The 20,960-nt window shown below is 45.9% G+C and overlaps 1 protein-coding gene across 1 annotated transcript in view; it reads left to right on the top strand.

The window, feature by feature from the left end:
• Positions 1-20,960, top strand: part of Cby (Chibby) — a 58,135-nt gene that overhangs the window by 28,328 nt on the left and 8,847 nt on the right. Inside the window, exon 3 of the mRNA XM_068375598.1 lies at positions 15,222-15,309. Coding sequence (XP_068231699.1) covers positions 15,222-15,299 — 78 coding nt within the window. The 3' untranslated portion in view covers positions 15,300-15,309. The remainder of the gene's footprint in view (positions 1-15,221; positions 15,310-20,960) is intronic.

The following is a 20,960-nucleotide window of genomic DNA, read 5'->3' as shown; positions in this document are numbered from 1 at the left end:
AGAGCCTCTTCCTTGAGGCGAGCGTAGCCCGGGAAGGGGAATTCAAGACCCGGCGGGTAGAATTCATAATCCGCAAAAGGCCGGGTACCGAAATCTCCGATTGACAACATACCCTCCGAGAAGGGGGCATGCAATGCCAACCTCCAAGGGTTATTCTTATTGAAAGGAGGGAGCTTGGAGGCGTCGGGGATGGGGTATTGCTGTTGTGGCGGTGGCAGCCCCGAGCGCATGAGTCCCTGAACTAGGCTCTCCATAGAAGCTATTCTCTCTTGTGATTGCTGCGTATGAGACGATAGTATCGACTTAAAACGAGCAAACATCTTCTCGGAAAAATCCACCGGGTTAGATGATTCCGCCAGGGGGGGGAACAGGTGCCGGAACGGGGACTACTCCGTGAGAGGTTGAAGTCACAGCAATTGGGTCTTGAGAGACTCTGGTGGAGGAAGATTTAGCCTTCGAAGCTGATGATTTCGAAGACCTGTGGTCTTTGGAAGACTTGTGGGTCGTATATAAAGTCTTACGATGAGCCTTCACCTTGGGGATAACAGGCCGGGGACTGAGACCAGTCCCGGTTGTCCCCGGAAAACCTCGAAGAGTGTTCTGAAGTAGAAGAGAAAGCCGGGCTAGGGATAGGAATCTTAGCCCGGGAACCACCTGACTCACCTACGTCCTTACCTGCGTCGGGATCGTCAAGAGCCATGGGTTCCACATCGAGGTTGAGGGTAGAGACGTCCTCAGTTAGGGTGCCGCCCGTCTCTTCTTGGTCCGGGGCCGGAAGCAGGGATTCGAACCTCTCGATGATAGGATCCGCCAATTCTTTGGGGACCGCAGGTGAAGTTTTAGCATGTGGGTAGAGATGGGAACACAATTCCTCAGAGAGGATATAAGGCTGTGTGGCCTTCACGTTGCGGGTGAACCCGTCAATCCAGATCTTGAGGGTAGCCCGAGCTGTATCTTTCTCAAGTTGGGAGCACTGAAAGAGAACAGACTATTAGCGAGGGATATTTGTGCCAAAGAAAAGTGAAGAAGTCCAAGGACTTCGTAGACACTAAGTGAAAGGCATGCGGGAAGTCCAGAGGACTAGTGGCCTTAAAATTGATATTTGAAATTAATCGTAACTCCCTACAAGTCTGTATCAATGAAAATGCACTCACCGAGTCAGATGTTAGAGTGGAGGTCATTGTGTAGCAGACTACACAATTGTCTAGATGCCATACAGCTAAGTCATCCACTCGGACAGAACAGTGGGCGTGTGAATGACACATGTTATGGCCGCAGGGTTGATAGATGACAGCGGCACATGCCGTCATTGCACAGCATACAGTCTGTAAAATAAAAGATACACGAGTATCTCAAAGGAAAGCAAATTAGGGGCCTGGAGGCCCCGGTGCTTAAAATATATATATATATATGTATCTCTATCATGATAAAAATGTTTTATATATATTCATCAGGAATCCTGAATGAAAGCAAATAGGGGCTCGGGGGCCCCGGATTCTTAAATTTTAGCAATACCATGCTAAAAGATTTACATATCAATATCATGATAAAAATGTTTTATATATATATATATATAAATCAGGAGTCCTGAATGAAAGCAAATTATATATACAGTATCACTATCATGGTAAAAATGTTTTATATATATTCATCAGGAATCCTGATGATAAAAAATGTTTTATATATATATATACATCAGGAGTCCTGAATGAAAGCAAATAGGGGTTCGGGGGCCCCGGGTGCTTGAATGGGTGTCCGGACAATTCGGTCCTGGACAATTCGGCCCTGGACAACTCGGTCCCGGACAATTCGGTACTAGGACAATTTGGTACCAGGACAATTCGGTACCAGGACAATTCGGTACCAATTAATTCTTATAATATGGAAAAACAGTATTTTTCCAATCTTTATCGTTTCTAAAATTCCTATCAGTTCTAAGCATTACTTTTAAAAACAAAATTTTTGCTTTTGTTAGTATAGATATAAAAAAAGTCCAATTGATTTATCCTTGTTTGTGCGATAAATTAAAAAAAATAAATTTTTTGTTTTTTTATTATATAAAAAATGAAACGGTAAAAACCATACATTTCTTATGTTAAAAGTATGTATATAAAAATAAAAGAGTAAAAACTATACATTTATTGTCGTTAAAAGTATATAGAAAATTTAAACTTTAATATTATGAGCGATTACTTTAAGGAACTGCATTCTTTCTGCTTGATTATATTTCTCCATCGTCTCATATATCGACTAATATGAGCTAGTTTCGTTATATCAGTAAGTGCGCACTCATTTAAATTTCCTAATTCTTCTGTTAGAATTGAACGAGAAGATGTTTGACTTGTGATTGTCCCTCCTTGATATTTGCAGTAGCAACTTTTGCACTCACTTCAGCTGCAGTTGTGCTATGAATTTGTTTTCCAATATATTTGAGCGCATGAAAATTAACATCTGAGTGAAGCCATGCTTTGCAAGTCCGCCTTTCACAACGCCAATATATCTTCGTACCATCAGCATTTTCTTTATGTTATTGGTACTCGTAGTTTTCCTTTTCAATTAATTTCCTTTTTCCTTTTTCCGACTGTATGCAGTTGCAAGACTCCGTTGTGTGAATGATGGGGTGAAAATAGACTAAAAAGTCTGGAATAAAGAAACTAATAAAGTCGTTTTCTTTATATATTTTTTTTTAAACTAAGGGAATAACCAAAGTAATCGTTTAGTAATAAAATAGTTATTTGTGAACAACTAGTAAATAACCAAAGTAAGTAGTTACGTATTGAGGTGATATTAAATATAAATAGTTCATAATATGTAATATAAAAATATCATATTTTCCAGATTTTAAAAAATGACAAGCCTGGTACCGAATTGTCCTGGTACCGAATTGTCCTAGTACCGAATTGTCCTGGACCGAATTGTCCTAGCACCGCTTGAATGATATCAGTATCATGATAAAAGATTTATATATCTATCATGATAAAAATGTTTTCTATATATACATTAGGAATCCTGAAGGAAAGCAAATAGGGGCTCGGGGGCCCCGGGTGCTTAAATGATATCAATATCATGATAGAAGATTTATATATCCATATCATGATAGAAGATTTATATATCAATATCATGATAACAATGTTTTATATACGTACAGTCTGTAAGACAAAAGATACATGAGTATCTTAAATGAAAGCAAATTAGGGGCCCGGAGCTTAAATATCTACGTATATATGTGTCAATATCATGATATAAATCTTTTATATATAGCCATAAAGTATATTGAATGTAAGTAAATTCGGGACCCGGGGGGTCCGAAGTGCTTAAATATCAATATCAAAATAACAGATCTATTTTGGTTGTAAAAGGAATTGAAATTAAGTCAGACCGTAACCGTGATCATATCAAAAGAAGGAAGGGAAGGTCGAGAACAAGGATCGTATATAATATATATATGTGTCTAATATATAAAGTTAATCCAAGTAAGAATGAGTAACGTTGGCTCCGGAGGCGCAACTAAACAACTCGACCGGATGGTAATGTATAAAAGCTACGTCCGGGGATCCCGTAATGAAAGTCTTAATATATATATACAGTATATATATAAATCTATATGCGGTCCGTGAGGTGCGTGACACTAGAGGGGGAAAGGGATCTTTAACGGGTCCGTGACGTGCGGGACCGAAGGAGTAGCACGTACAAAACTTAATAAATAATATAACATGACAAGGTACCACGGACCGAGCGAAAACTTCCCGCTGATCGTTGGCCAAACGAGCGACGGAAAGAAATTGACTACGACCGGGTAGAGTAGTATAAAAGAGTAAGTAATGTACGTTAATGTATAATTATAGCAAGCCTCACAGATCAACGGGAACCGCCCATGCAAAGAAAGCGAATGCCCCCGGGAGAGGAACATAACGCAATAAAGTGACTCTAACTCGATCGCGAGAGAGAGAGGGAGGTACTGTAACCCTGGGGTGGGGTATCGGGCGGGAGGGAGGCTAGGAGTGGGGCGATAGCAGGTATACCAACCTGTCAGACCCACGATTGATATGATCACGTGGAAAGACTAATTACACTATAAAAAACATAACACATGGTAAAATAAGATAGGAAGGCATGCTGGATGATAATAATAATAAAATTAACTATACATCAATCGTAAAACAAACGAGGGAGCGAACATGAGATAGGAGAAACCCAAGCCTGACAGTGCTGCGGCAGGGCTACCAACATAACACAGAGTCAGTGAAGTGCTAACAAAATGCAAACTAATATGTAATATCTGACTCATGAAAACCCCTCGAGCTAATGCAAGCAAACGAATGACGTTAAAATGATAAGCAAGTCTGTGGCGTGCGAACGTAATAATCCAAGTAATAATAGTGGAATAGGAACGCTCGAAGGCGACCAGGCATGCCAACCTACCGATAATACGCACACGTATATGTAATAACTGTTATCATAATAACAGGACAATATAAAAATTAATACGGTGTGTGAACCGTGGAAACCCATAAAGTTCATAACGAGAAACAATCAGTATGGAGGACTCATTGAAAATCGTTAAGAACGAACGAGAGAGAGATAGGAGGGAGCCGAGCGCCATAAAAGACCCCTCGTGAATAATAAAGCTGTATAATATAAGCAAAAAAGGGCAAGGCCCCCTCCAAAATCTCAAAACTCATAGATCTGGTACTTAACTTAGATGGAGTGACAGTAGAGTCCGACATCTTGAGGTAAATCCAGTAAAAACCAGCGAAATTCACACACAAAGGTAAAATAAGTGTTTGAAAGAACGTGCTATTAAAAGGAGTGACGTTACTGGTGTGGGATTGCTAGTAGTAGTAGGATGTTGAACGGCACCTCGCTGTTCGGGGATGTTGACAGGAGATATCTAAATGGTGCGAGGCCTCTGGTTGTGATTTATTCAGCGCCCCAGTATTATACCGACACCTTATTAAGGTGAGTGAGCTGGGTTCAACCTAGCATTCCTATACAAATTTTTCTCTGGTAAATTCATAGCAGTTTTTACCTTAGAAATGATGTTAAAGGAGCATTTCACTGGGCGGCACGGGTCGGAGCCCAGAAATGATATTTTCATAATAAAATAAATTTTTGAACATACTTACCCGCTGGTTATATAAAGTAATAATCCCACCCTCCTCCCCTCTAGAGACCTAGAGGCAAGAAGAATCTGATGAAGTGGGGGTAGTTCGACCTGTAGTCCACCAGTGCACTAGTGTACACCTGACATACCTGCGTTAGCCGCAAGTTTTGAATTAGTTCTGCCCAGGCGTCAGGAACGCTAGCCATTCATATATAACCAGCGGGTAAGTATGTTAAAAAATTTATCTTATTATGAAAATATCATTTTCATACAGTATTGTATAGTACAGTATGTGTAGTAATTTACATACAGTACTGTACAGTATAGTTAATAAACAATACTAAACCTAGTACGCCCCAGCTTTTCCTGGGTGAATTCTTCGTGATTTTGCTCTTTTGCAATACAGAACTATATCCTATTAAATAAAAAATCACCTATTCCTGGGTCCCGTCTCACGGAGTGACGTTTTCAAACTGCAAGCGCTCCTTTGCACCCGGCTCACTTTGCGCCACTTACCTCTCCACCCAGCACAACATTGTATTTCACGCTGATTATGCCTCAGCCATTCATTGTCTCTCTTCCTGTGTGTATCTCTCACTTTGATCCTTTTTTAGCAAAATAATGTTTTCATGTAAAAAAGGGATGTATTTGTATACAGTGGTACAGACTGTACAGTACTCCTGTACAATGTTTATTTTAACCAGGTAATGTACTGTAGATGTGTGATTTCTTACAGTACTGTGCAAAAGACAATGCATCAGGAGCTGCGTCATGCTTCAAGACTGATGCGTAGAACTTTGTATGAAAATGGTTAGTGGTGTTTGTATAAAATATGTATACTTAGTTAATCTTAAATGTAGTATCACTATATACATATTGTACAGTATTATGGTAATGTATAGTATTGTTTTTTAACTACAGTATACTGTACTGTACAGTACTGTATGTAAATTACTACTGTACATGTACTGTACTCTACAATATGTAAATGTAGGCTACGTGAATGGTGATTTGTCAAACAGTGTGAGTCGTGCGAACGAAAATAGCAAACACGTAGAGTACAGTTAAGGTGTACTGTAGTGATAGTACTGTACATATATTACAGTAATACGTATACAATACGCTATCAGCGAGTGTAATATTAGATAGGAACAACAATGTTTTGTTGTTATAAGTTACCATTTCTGTAGTGTTACGTATTGTACTGCAGCTTTACCGTGTCCAGTACTAGTGTACAAGTGTGCACATGTACTGTACGCCTACTGAAATGTCTTTATTTATTTAAAAAATACTTATACTGTGATAGAAACCAACTTAAAATCACAAATATTTAGTAATTTGTATTTTTCCTAACATACTTACCGAGAAACACTTTCGTAGGAGTTATATGGAACCTCCTCTCAAACGACCAGAGTTTTGTGTAGTTTACCCTACTCCCATTTTCTATAGTGGTAGGCCTAGCGAGGGAAAACGTGCCCTGAGGGCAAACCAAGGTAGACCACCTGCTTCCCAGGTCGCACCTCTTCAGTAAGTTTTAAGTAAGGAACAATACTCAAGATCAGTGAGGCAACTGGGGGACGGTTTGGGGGGCCATGACCCGAAAGTGTTTCTCGGTAAGTATGTTAGGAAAAATACAAATTACTAAAAATTTGTGATTTGTTCCAACACAGAGACTTACCTCGAAACACTTTCTTAGGAGACTTACACTTTAGGAGGTGGGAGTGCCTCTCAGACATAGACCCCAATGGAAAGTAGGATAAACTACACAGGGGACTCATTAAGTGTGTAAATAACACTTACCCTTCAAAATATTCCTTGTTGTGCTTGATGAAACTTGACGATTCTTGAGACTCTGACTACTGTGTAAAAGATCCGAGGACGACTGATAGTACGAGAAAAAAGGGGGAAGAAGGAGAGACCAAAAGATAATCATACTTGTGTCTAGAGCATTTGTAATTCGCGATTGAACCTGGGGCTTAAGCCGTTAAACCGGTTGAAGCGCCGAGATGACTGGCCCGATCGAAAACCCATCCAAAGACTTCCTCGTACAGTCCTTGAGGTAGTGAGCGGTGAATGTCGACTGATTAGACCAAGTTCCTGCTTGAAGAACCTGAGCTACCGACATGTTCTTTTCAAACGCTAGAGAAGTGCTTAGGCCTCTAACATCATGAGCCCTGGGCTTCCCTGGTACTGCAAGCCCATCACTTGAATAAGCCTGAATTATTACCTGTCTGAGCCAAAAAGAAACAGTATTCTTGGAGATGTTCTTTTTAGTTTTACCCGAGGATACGAAGAGGTTCTTAATACTGTAGCCGGACGGAGATTAGCCGTTCTTTTAAGATACTTCCTAATCACCCTGACAGGGCACAATTTCAAGTCTTCCTGATTACCTGAGTTCGGAATTGCTGGGACAGTAAAACTTTCAAACCTAGGATCCCAAACGGAAGGATTCTGGGTCTTGGCGACGAACGAGGGGACAAACTTAAAGATCTCTTTCCACCCTCTAGAATGTTCTACTTCATACGACAACCCATGTAGCTCACCCACTCTCTTAGCTGAGGCCAACGCTAACAGGAAGACAGCTTTGAGCGTGAGATTCCTGTCCACAATATCTTTTAAGGGTTCGAAGGTTGGTTTTCTAAGCATATCTAGCACCCTAGCCAGATCCCAACTCAGAACCCTAGGGGAAGATGGAGGACATGATTGCTCGAAACTCTTAATGAGCATGGAAAAGTGTCTGGAAGAACCCAAATCTATGCCCTTCAAGAGAAAGACTTGACCAAGGGCGGCTCGAACTCCTTTAACCGCTGGGACTGACATGCCCATCTTATCCCTGAGATGAACTAGAAAATCTGCTATAACGGGAACTGATGCTTCTAAGGGTTCTATCTTCTTAGAATTGCACCATTTAACAAACATTGTCCATTTAGATTGCTAGACAACCGTAGAAGATTTTCTCAGGTGAAGGGACATCCTCTTAGCTGTCTTAGACGAATACCCTTGTCTTTTCAGGAGGTACTGGATAACCTCCAGGCGTGAAGACGAAGGGATTGAGGGTTTCCGTGAAACCTCCGAAAGTGTGGCTGCCTCAAGAGGTCCGGTCTGTCGGGAAGAGGCCACGGAGGGAGACTGGCGAGGCTTTTTAGGTCTGCGAACCACTCTCTCTCCGGCCACCAAAGCACTACCAAAGTAATTTTTAGGTTGATTGCCGTCCTCACTCCGTTGAGGACTTGTCTTATCAGGGCGAAGGGAGGAAAAGCACAGATGTCGAGACCGTCCCACCTGTGTTGAAAAGGCGTCCTCCATTGCTGTTTTCGGGTCTGGGACAGGAGAACAGAATACGGGGAGTTGTGCGTTCAATCTTGTCGCAAAGAGATCCATTACTGGGGATCCCCACATCTGAATGATGTAACTTGCTACCTCTGGGTGAAGGGACCATTCTGTCCCCACTACTTGTCCCACTCTGCTGAGGCTGTCTGCTAGGACGTTCTTCTTCCCCGGAATGAATCTTGCCGACAGATTGACTTCTTCTTTTTCCGCCCACTTCAGGACTTGTAGGGCGAGACCGCACAACTCCTTCGACTTCAATCCTCCTTCCTTCTTTATATACGCCACCACTGTTGCGTTGTCTGACATCAGAGCCCCTGAGTTTCCTTTCAGATTTTTCGTGAAGTGTTGGCAGGCTTCTTGGACCGCTCTCATCTCCAGGACATTGATATGCAGAGACTTTTCCTCTTCTGTCCATTTGCCCCTCGCTGTTTTCCCTCAAAGATGCGCACCCCATCCCTCCTTTGATGCATCCGTGAAAAGAAGGAGTTCCGGAGGTGCGGATGACAATGGCATCCCTTTTTGAGTGTGTGTCTGATTCTCAAAACCCAATTCGCAGATAATGCCAAGGCCTGGAACGTGAGAAACTTAAGGGCACGGCAGCCCGATCCGACCAATTCCTTTAGGGCTTCTCGCTTGGTAGGGTCCAAAGAGTCCGTTGGGATCTGGGTACCCACTAAAGTAGTAGCCCACAAGTCCAACCATGAGGCGACATTCACGAGATCCTAGGACATCTCCTCCATCATGATGGACTCGGATTGTGAAAAGAAAATGGGCGCGGCAGACGCCCTGTCTTCCGGGGCACCTTGTCCTAACACTTCTAGGAAGGACGTCCTCTAGCTTGCTAGCTCGATGTGGACGTCCGTCTAAAGCATAATACTTGCTTTGTGATTTCAGGCCCTGTAGCAGTTTGGCCGAACTGTGACCTTTGGAGGTGTCCCTATTGCGGGTGACCACCTTATCAATATGGGCGCGCCCCAACTTTACGTCCCTCGCCTCGGGAAGAGCCGAAGATGACTTCTTCTGGACGGGCTCCTCCATAATCCTGTTAAGGCCAGAGCGCCAGACATCTTCCTGAGGTAGTGGCTCCTCAATTTATTGTGACTCCTAATAAGGAGATCACCCTCCTATAAGCGGAGTCCTCCGGCGCTCCAAGATCCGTCCGGCGATGGGGTGTAGATTCATCACGGGCACCTCCGCTCTGACGGGACCCGCGGCTAAGACCTTCTGGAAAGACGGGCGCCTCTGTCACTTTCCGAGCCTTTGATAATGGGACGGGCTCCTCCGTGGAGGAGTTCGACGGAGGGATCCGTGCACGTGTAGAGTCAACACGGGCACCTCCGCTCTGACGAGCCTCGCGGTTAAGCCTTTCAGGAGAGACGGGTGCCTCAGTCATTTGTCGAGTCTTCGACAAGGGGACGGGCTCCTCCGTGGAGGTGTTCGACGGAAGGATCCGTGCACGACGATAACCTCCAAGGCCTGACTTGTCGAGGCTGCCCCCGGAGAGCCTCACCACAGAGCCCGTGACTGTAGTCAGGTCTTTTAGCTTACTCTGGACGGGAATTGCCGTGGTGGCGAGGGCCTCCGTCCTATAGGCGGAGTCCTCCGTTAGGACGGGCATTGCTGTGGTGGCGAGGGCCTCGGTCCTATGGCGAGGGCCGCTGACCTATAGGCGGAGTCCTCCGTTAGGACGGGCATTGCCATGGCGGCGAGGGCTTCCGTCCTATAAGCGGAGTCCTCCGGTGGCACGCCCTCAGTGTCGCAGACCGCGTCCTCCGTCCGGGGTTGATGAGCTGTACCGACGGGTGCCTCCGCACTAGGTTGTGGACTGAGGATGGGCACTGCCGTGGAGGCGAGAGCTTCCGTCCTCCGTTGGCTTCCTTCGAAGGGGACGAGGCTTCCGTGGCTTGCCCGACGAAGGAAGCCGTCCCTGTCGATCGCTCGCATGAGCTGACTCGACGAGGCTGCCCGCCGAAACGGCGACTCCCTCCGCTGGTCAGGAAGAGTCGTCTATTTCGCGGTCTTACGCCTATCTGACGAGGACGTTGGGTCCTTCCGAGGGTCAATCTGTGGCTGGCAGAGGTCCTTCTAGGAGGATTGCGGGCTATAACTTTGTCGATATGGGCTCGGCCTACCCTAACGTCTCTGGCTTCCGGAAGGGCTAAAGAGAACTTTTTTTGTACAGGTGCTCCCCAAAAACTTGTTCAATCCGAAAGTCCAATCCTCCTCTTCTTGCGGTATAGGCTCTATCAAACTATTGTAGCTCCTAATTAAGGAGATCACCCTCCTATATGCGGAGTCCTCCGTCGGAAGCGCAGCCTCATCATCCGCTTCCTCCGTCCTACGCTGGGGGGAGGAATGATCACGGGCACCTCCGCTTGGACGGGACCCTCGGCCCTTCTTATCCTTGTCGACGGAAGCCTCCGTCTTCTTAAAAGCCCTCGACGAAGGGACGGGCTCCTTCGTGAAATTGTTCGACGGAGGAGCCCGCACTTGTCTCATCTCGATGGGGAGACCCGTCGAGGCTGCCCGTCCTAGGAGACGACTCCCTCCGCTGGGCGGATTGAGTGTCTCTAGGTCGGGACTTATGCCTACAAGACGAAGTCCTCCAGTCATCGGGTGACGCCATGACGGGCTCCTTCGTGAAATTGTTCGACGGAGGAGCCCGCTCTCGTCTCTCATCTCGATGGGGAGACCCGTCGAGGCTGCTCATCCTAGGAGATGACTCCCTCTGCTGGGCGGATTGAGTGTCTCTACGTCAGGACTTATGCCTACAAGACGAAGTTCTCTGGTCATCGGTTGACGCCAGGCGAGGCTACTGGAGGCCCTTCTAGGAGGACTGTCTCCTGCCCGCTTGGCTATAGAGCTTGAGGTCTTGGTAAGGTCCCTCAGCTTATTGTTGGGTACGAAGACCCATGTTCCTTGGGGAGAACTAGCTCTCCTGCTCTTCCTTGGAGGCGAATAAGAGCTTCCCCTCCTATCTCCTGATCCTGTGGGTGACCTAGAAGGGGACCTCCTCCTCACGGACCGTTCTTTCCTCCTTCTACGTCTCCTACGTCGTTCCACACCCGAGGAGCACGATGAATCTTGCACTGACGAGTCTGACTTACACGGAAACCTCAACTTCGTAGAGGATGGAGGCTTCTTGGACCCACGTTGCACTCCAGACGTAGGAGGTTGTAAAAATTCGTCCGGAACTGCTGAAGTAGGCGGCATCCACGACGACGGACGATCTATGAAAGGGAAGGACTCGCTCAAGCCCTCCTCCATATCCCACGGAGACCTTAACGGAGTCCTTGGCACACTCCATGCCATCGGATCTTCTTGCGGGGAATCTTCTCTATCGACAGCACCTTCCGCAGCCTGAGACATCAACCCAAGAATCTGGCGAAGAAAATGGGACATTATTATTCCACATGGGGTCCTCCCCCGAGACGCGCTCCCCTTGCACGAGAGCAACGTCCCTCGGACCCCCACTACACAAACTTACAGACGCCTGATTCACCATGAAAGAAGAAGAAACGCCTGCAACATCATTCCCCTGGGAAAGAGGCACCAACTTTCTCCCTTTCACAGACTTACCTCGTCCCCTACTCTGGGTAGGGGAAGAAGAAGGAACTCTACCTGATCCCTCGCCCGCAGAAGTCGCAGGGGAAGACAAACTTGTTTTCCTCGGAGACCGCTTCATAGCCTTCTTTTTCTTGGTCCCAAATTTGACCCATTAGACCTCACTCCAACCAGCACATTCCGGACACGTGTCCGAAGGCGAACACACTTTACCTCTACACGAGGAACACAAAGAATGGGGATCCACATCGGGCTTCGACAAAAAAGCCCCACACGATTTCCCGGCTCTAGGCCCAGGACAACGGCGAGCATGCTCCATAGCACACAATCACAAAGCCCGCTAGACACAAGCATGAAAGAAAGAAAAGCACTAAACACCAATAAAAGTACAAGGAATGAAGGTAAAAGCACACAGCAATAGCACTAATCGTGCGGAAAGATACTAAAGACCATGTGGTAACCACGTGGTGATGAACACAAAGGGGGTCGCACTGAGAACTGAGGAGCGGCGTGTGATAACACGACGCGACCAGAAAACTTACTGAAGAGGTGCGACCTGGGAAGCAGGTGGCCTACCTTGGTTTGCCCTCAGGGCACGTTTTCCCTCACTAGGCCTACCACTATAGAAAATGGGAGTAGGGTAAACTACACAAAACTCTGGTCATTTGAGAGGAGGTTCCAGGTAACTCCTAAGAAAGTGTTTCGAGGTAAGTCTCTGTGTTGGAACAATATAATATTAGGCAGTACTTAGTGTGTTAATCGATTGCACGTAGACAATGGGCAGTGAGTTGTTAGGTTTAGGAGTTATCCCATCCTTGGGCAGCAAGTAGTCACGGATTCTCGTTCTTTGTGCCTGTCTCTGTTACCTAACCCTCACGAAGAGCGAGGGCTGACTGTACTGTAATACGGTACTGTACAATATGTATACAATGATACAGCATTTAAGATTAAATAAATGTACATATTTTATACAAAGACCATTAACCATTTTCGTATGAAGTTCTACGCAGTCTTGAAGTGTAATCCAATATCTGATGTGTAGTCTCATGCTCAATACTATAGGGAATCACACTTCTGTAGTGTTTATTTTTAGGGGTTAATGTATTGTAGAGTATGTACTACTGTATACAAATACGTCACATTTTTACATGAAAATGTGATGCTTCTCAGAAAGAACCAAAGCGGGAGATGCACACGCGAGGAGAGACAATGCAAGGCTCAGGCTGAGTCAGTGTGAGATGGGATGTTATGCTGGGCAGAGAGGGAATTGGTGCAAAGGGAGCCGAGTGCAAAGGAGCGCAAACTGTTTGAAATTGTCGTGCGGTGAGAGCACTTCTCGCAAACCTGGGAATGTGATTTTTTTAAGGAGGGCTGATGCATAGCTGCCTCAGCTCCTCTTTCAGGACCATTAGAATTGAACTGAGGATGGAGTGAAAGTGAAAGTGAAAGTGAAGAATGACTGGCCATCTCCTTTACTTTTCATCTTCCCCTCTTTTGGGAGAGCATGAAAATCCCCGTCAGCTAGAATCATTTAATTTTCGGGTAAGCCCACTTAGTCTGTGGCTTTTTTTATTTTTACAGTACTTTATAGAAGTGTCATTCCCCACACTCCGTACGAGGGGGTGTGTGTTGTAACCAGGCAAACCTGTTGATATATATGTCTTACTGTTAATGCACAGATGTGCTGTAACCAGGCAAACCAGTTGATATACTGTATATGTATACTGTACTGTATGACTCATTGTTACTACACAGAGATGTGTAGTAACCAGGCAAACTCATTAGAATATGCATGTCTCACTGTTACTACAAGAAGAATTGTTGTAACCAACCCAACTCATTGATATACTTTATATATATAATGTATATGCCTCGCTATTACTACACAGAGATGTGTGTAACCAGGCAAACCCATTGATATACATTTGCTCCCCATTTTATTACACAAATTTTCTACTCAGCACCCTGTTTTGCATGGGCCGTGACCTTTGTGTTATTGTCAAACCACCGGAACATGGGTGAAGAACCTTGACTCTTCACCTCTTACAAGGGTCCGAGTTTTGGTAGCTCGGGATAAGTACCCAGCCAGCTGGTTTAGGGACTTCTTTCCACCTAAGAATAAGTATCTTTTGTGAAAGACAGTTTGTATTTGTGTTGGAACAAATGACAAATTTGGAGATAATTTGTATTTTTCCTAACTACAAACCTGAGAGACAGAAATTGAATGTGTTTGAGATGAGGTGTCTAAGGAGTATGGCTGGTGTATCTCGAGTAGATAGGGTTAGGAACGAAGTGGTGAGGGTGAGAACGGGTGTAAGAAATGAGTTAGCAGCTAGAGTGGATATGAATGTGTTGAGGTGGTTTGGCCATGTTGAAAGAATGGAAAATGGCTGTCTGCTAAAGAAGGTGATGAATGCAAGAGTTGATGGGAGAAGTACGAGAGGAAGGCCAAGGTTTGGGTGGATGGATGGAGTGAAGGAAGCTCTGGGTGATAGGAGGATAGATGTGAGCGAGGCAAGAGAGCGTGCTAGAAATAGGAATGAATGGCGAGCGATTGTGACGCAGTTCCGGTAGGCCCTGCTGCTGCCTCCGGTGCCTTAGATGACCGCGGAGGTAGCAGCAGTAGGGGATTCAGCATTATGAAGCTTCATCTGTGGTGGATAATGTGGGAGGGTGGGCTGTGACACCCTAGCAGTACCAGCTGAACTCAGTTGAGTCCCTTGTTAGGCTGGGAGGAACGTAGAGAGTAGAGGTCCTCTTTTTGTTTTTGTTTCTTTGTTGATGTTGGCTACCCCCCAAAATTGGGGGAAGTGCCTTGGTATATGTATGTATGTATGTACAAACCTGATTACGGTACTTGACTCATACATTCTCACCAGCACTTACCCACTAGAAAGTCCCGGCTGCAATCAGAATGAGTGCTCGGTGAGCAAGCAGGGGATGGGGTTACCCCACTCCTTGGGGTTAGTTTACACCTTGTTTTAAATGTTTAATAGCCATATACTCCAGCTTTGCAGATAATCTATCCTATGTAAAGACATACGTTTGTATACTGTAGTTAGGAAAATTACAAATGATCTCCAAATTTGTCATTTTATCATTGTTGTTTAGCTAAATCTGAGAAATCTCAATCAATCTTCATCATTATTATCTGTATTTTCAATTTTCAAATGAGTTTTTAGTTGTTTTTTTTTCCAAATTAACAAATATTTCCATTTTACAGCTTACTGAAAAATCTGCAGATGCACTTATAAAAGACAAGGAAGTCAGCAGGCTGAAGGCTAAATCAAATGGAAGATGAGGCTCTGAAAGTATGTACACTATACTGGTCATTTCATATTTTGGGAATGCATAACAAATAAGTATTTTATATTTTGGGATAAAGGACCTTTATTTCACTTTAGGATATTCCCTGCCACAACTGGTTAGCTTAGAGACAGAGTCTTTATTGAAATTACTACTACTATACTATATTGTTTACATCTTTTCCTCCTATTCGAGTAACCCACCATGAGAATAGATACCTGTCTATGCTTTAAGCCCTTATTCAGTATGTTCTTCCTTTGCTTCACCCAGTTACGGCGATATGGAAATTTTATTATTTCAGTGTATCTTTCATAATGGAGTAGTACCTCGGGGTGTGAGTAAATTTGTATAAGAGCATAAAAATTTTAATTGGGTTACGTGAATTGCATCAGTCAACGAGCAAAAATTTTGCACCTTATGGCCATTTTTTGTGGACAATGACTAACGAGACTACTGTAGTACGAAATCAATCATTCAGTGTTCATATGGAACCCACATAGTATTCACATGATTTTTACCCATTTTCAAGGCCAAAGCAATCTTCTCCAGATAGGTTCCTTGTCAAAATTAATTGTAAGAGTAAAAAAAAAAAAAAGACCATGTGTCCATAAAGCATAAATTATCGTTAGTGATTCAGCTAGTGATAGTGAACGTCATTCAAGAGAGAGAACTCCCAATATGTTACCAGAACTGCTCATGTAGAGAGATTAATCTTCCAGGCAGCAAAACCCCTCCTTTTTTCTCCATCAATTTTATCATGGTTCCTCAATGGTATAGATATAGGTAGTTAATTTTTCAATTGTCTATTTTTTATTGTGAATTATTAATTTTCAATATTAATCTTACCCGATAATCATGTAGCTGTCAACTCCGTTGCCCGACAGAATTCTACGGAAGGGATACGCCAGCGATCACTACAAGAAGGGGGTGTACTCACCAGCGCCACCTGTGGCCAGGTACTGCAGTACTTCTTGTTGACACCACCTCAATTTTTCCTCTGTCGTGCTTCCGGCAAGATCTACATGGATACGCTTATAATTTTGGAGTCTTGTTCACGGTTTTTGGTGAAGTATTGCTCTAAGATTTCAGCTTTCGCTATACAGGAAACTTGTCTCTTAGCTTAGATAGCTTTTAGATTGATATGATTAATGGTTAACGATATTTTGCTTTAATTGGAATTCCCCCTTGACTGTTCTTTGATTCAAGATGTCCGACCTTTCTCAAGCTCCTCCCCAAAGACGATGTAGGACTTGTATTAGGCGTATTCCGAAGGCCTCGGTTGATCCTCACACCGTTTGTTCCGACTGTAGGGGAAAATCCTGTCAGTTGGAAGATCGATGTGAGGAATGCGCCGGACTTTCGGAACTTGATTTTGTTCGATTCCTCAAGTATACCACTAAGTTAGAGAGAGAGAGAGTTAGGAGGAGTTCGGCTCGCTCTTCGCTTTTTTCCTCACCCCATGATCCTCAACCTTTTCCTCCCCCTGTAGTGGCTACCCCCGATCCTACTATTTGTGCTCAGCCTGATATGTCTGATGTTTTACGTGCCATTCAGGCTTTAGGAGATAAAGTGGAGTCGGTAGTGAGTGACCACAAGTTCCTCTTGGCAGACGTCAAGGAACTTAAAGTGAAAAGTGCAGTGGGAAGTGGTAGTGCCAGTGCTGTGCCGAGTGCTAGTGTCAGTGTCAGTGTTGTGCGTGAGGGTACTTCTGTGCGTGCCAGTCGTCCTCCCAGTCCGGGACCTCTTGCAAGCTCCCAAGCCCAGGGGAGAAGCAATGTCGAAGGGCAAAAGGGTTCGGCAGGCCTTGATCGGCGCATAGCAGTATCCTCGGTGGTTGCGGGCGTATCTTACAGAGATCGTCACTTCCACTCTCAGACGATTGAGCCCTTATTTCCCTCGTCTGCAGAAGAATTTTCGGGGAGAAAACGCTGGACTCAGGTCTCAAGACCTCTTAAGCGTAAAGTCCAGACCGCACGAGTTCTACAGCCCGGATGTAGTCATTGGGCTAGCTCTGACTCGCCGCAGTCATCAGGTGACTGCACGCCTCCTAAGAGAGGTAAGGCGATGCCTCAACAGACCTCAACTTCTGTTAAGGCTCTGCCTCAACAGACCTCAACGTCTGTTGATCCCAAGATGGCTTTGCTGCAGTCTATGCAGTCGCAGCTTGCGGTATTGATGCGTGAGTTTCAGGCAGAGAAGGTTACACCTCCTCCTGCGAGCGCTCCTCCTCCTCTACGCAGTCCAGTCTGCCAGACGTACGAAGTTGAGGTTCCTCAAGCTACCTCCATGCGTGAGCTACCGCGTTGGGAGTTGCCAGATACCAGCGTTGTGCAGCAACCTCCGCCTTCCTTGAGGCAGGAACCTCTTACCACGCGGCAACCTCCTCAACAATGGGGACAGGAGTCTTATGCCTTACAACCTCCTCTACCTTTGAGGCAAGAGTTTCTTGCAGTAAGACCATCCTCGAGGCAGCAACCTCTTGAGGTACAACAACCTTTGCCATCCTTGAGGCAGCCACCTCAGCTCTCGCAGCTGATACCTCCACTTTCCTCGAGGCGAGAACCTCAACTCTCGAGGCAAGCACCTCAAGAACCTCAACTCGTGAGACAGGAGCCTCTTTCTGCGCAGCCGCCACCTCAACTCTCGCAGCACCCACCTCAAGAACCTCAACTCGTGAGACAGGAACCTCTTACTGCGCAGCCACCTCAACCCTTGAAGCAAGCGCAACTCTTGAGACATGAACCTCATGCAATGAGTCAGCCACCTCAACGCATGCATCTACCTCTTTCTCCTCAGCTTGAGCAGTCTTTGCAGCCTGAACCTCAGGTTTTACTACAGTCGCCTCTCACCACGCTTGCTCCCCAGACTCCCGCAGAGCCTCCTTCTTCCCAGCCTCATGACTTTGTCATTACCATCCCTCATCCTCTTCAACAGAGACTTGAGGATGAATCCGCAAGTGTATATGCACCCGCTTGTCAGGATTCTGCCGTTCAGCATACCGCTGTAACTTTACCTCTCGCTTCTCAACCCTCAGGTGATGAGGTTTCTGAGGAGGAAGCTGCGCACCTGGATGATCCCTCTTCTGACGTGGAGGAACCCAAGTCGTTACCACCCTCCATTGACTTTCGCAAGGTCCTGGCTCTTTTCAGAGAAGTTTACCCGGATCACTTTGTTTCTGCTACCCCTCGCTCTCCTCCATCAGAGTTTTCTCTAGGCATGCAACCTGTTAAGTCTGCCTACACTAAGCTCGTCTTCGCTAGATCTTCTAAGAGAGCTTTGAGAATGTTAGGGGATTGGTTGCAGTCCAAGCAGCAACTAGGGAAGACGTCATTCATGTTTCCACCTACTAAGCTGACTTCTAAGGCGGGCGTATGGTATGCCACAGGAGAGGAACCAGGCTTGGGAATCCCTGCCTCTGCCCAGGCTGACTTCTCAAGTTTGGTTGACTCTCCACGAAGGTCGGCTATGAGGCGCTCTAAGGTCTGCTGGACCTTTTCTGACTTAGACCACTTCTTAAAGGGAGTCTTTCGCGCCTTTGAGATTTTTAATTTTCTCGACTGGTGCCTGGGGGCCTTGAGCAAGAAGACTGCCCCATCTGACAAGGACTCGGCCATGCTTATAATGTCCTGTATGGATAAAGCAATTCGCGATGGTTCCGGCGAACTTGCCTCCATGTTTGTTTCGGGAGTACTCAAGAAAAGGGAACAACTTTGCACCTTCTTTCCACTGGTATCACCTCTTGTCAAAGGTCTCAGTTACTTTTTGCTCCGCTTTCTAAGTTCCTGTTTCCTGAGGACCTTATCAAGGAATTGTCTGCGGCTCTTATTCAGAAGGACACTCATGACCTTGTGGCCTCTTCAGCACGTAAGGCTAAGGTTGCTCCTTCGGTTCCTAGAACTTACCGCACCCCAGTGGCCGATACTCCTGCTACAAGATTTATTCCGCCCTTTCGTGGCAGAGCCCCCAGCCGAGGAAGTACCCGTCCAGACGGTTTCAGGGGCAGGTCCAAGAAAGGTCCCAATCCTTCGAAAGGCAAACATTGACTCTCCTCCTCTCCAGACAGCAGTAGGAGCCAGACTCAAGATCTTCTGGCAAGCTTGGGAAAGAAGAGGTGCAGACGCCCAGTCTGTCAAGTGGCTAAGGGAGGGTTACAGGATACCATTCTGCCGCAATCCCCCTCTGACCACTTCTCCCATCAACCTCTCTCCCAACTACAAGGAAAAGGACAAGAGGCTAGCGTTACACCAAGAGGTGTCGCTCCTGTTACAGAAGGAGGCAGTGGTGATAGTCCGGGACCATCAATCCCCGGGCTTCTACAACCGTCTCTTTCTGGTGGCCAAGAAGACAGGAGGTTGGAGACCGGTGCTGGACGTCAGTGCGCTCAATGCTTATGTCACCAAGCAGACGTTCACTATGGAGACGACGAAGTCGGTCCTAGCAGCGGTCAGGCAGGAGGACTGGATGGTCTCGTTGGATCTGAAAGACGCTTACTTTCACGTTCCTATTCATCCAGACTCCCAACCTTTCCTGAGATTCGTTTTTGGAAAGGTTGTGTACCAATTCCAAGCCCTGTGTTTTGGCCTAAGCACGGCGCCTATGGTGTTTACGCGACTGATGAGGAATATTGCGAAATTCCTCCACTTGGCGGACATCAGAGCCTCCCTTTATTTAGACGACTGGCTGTTAAGAGCCCCCACAAGTCGTCGCTGTCTGGAGAGTCTCAACTGGACTTTGGACTTGATCAAGGAACTGGGTCTTTTGGTCAACTTAGAAAAGTCTCAGCTTATTCCTTCCCAAACCATCGTTTACCTGGGAATGGAGATTCGGAGTCAATCTTTTCGGGCTTTTCCGTCGGCCCCAAGAATCAGCCAAGCCCTAGAGTGCATTCTGAGCATGCTGAAGAGGAACAGATGCTCGGTGAGACAGTGGATGAGTCTAACAGGGACCCTGTCATCGTTAGCCCTGTTCACCGAGTTAGGGAGACTCAACCTCCGCCCCCTTCAATTCCATCTAGCAGCTCACTGGGACAAGAATATGACGCTCGAAGCGGTCTCTATTCCTGTTACCAAAGAGATGAAGACTACTCTCGTGTGGTGGAAGACCAACGTCCTTCTCAAGGAGGGTCTATCGTTAGCGGTTCAGACCCCCAATCTTCATCTCTATTCGGACGCATCAGACTCGGGCTGGGGCGCGACCTTGGACGGACAGGAATGCTCGGGAACATGGAACAAGGAACAGGAAACGCTTCACATCAACTGCAAGGAGTTGCTGGCAGTTCATCTGGCTTTAATGAACTTCAAGTCCCTCCTGCTAAACAAGGTGGTGGAGGTGAACTCCGACAACACCACAGCCTTGGCATACATCTCCAAGCAGGGAGGGACCCATTCGAGGAAGCTGTACGAGATAGCAAGGGACCTCCTCATTTGGTCAAGAAGTCTAAACCTCTCACTGGTAACGAGGTTCATTCAGGGCAATATGAACGTCTCGGCAGATCGCCTCAGCAGGAAAGATCAAGTCATCCCCACGGAATGGACCCTTCACAAGAGCGTGTGCAACAGACTTTGGACCTTGTGGGGTCAGCCAACGATAGATCTGTTCGCCACCTCCATGACCAAGAGGCTCCCTTTGTACTGTTCCCCAGTTCCAGACCCAGCAG

Source organism: Palaemon carinicauda, chromosome 6, assembly GCF_036898095.1.
Source record: "Palaemon carinicauda isolate YSFRI2023 chromosome 6, ASM3689809v2, whole genome shotgun sequence".
Taxonomy (NCBI): Eukaryota; Metazoa; Arthropoda; class Malacostraca; order Decapoda; family Palaemonidae; genus Palaemon; species Palaemon carinicauda.
The sequence above is the reverse complement of the archived record's forward strand: the minus strand, read 5'-3'. Positions and strand labels throughout refer to the sequence as shown.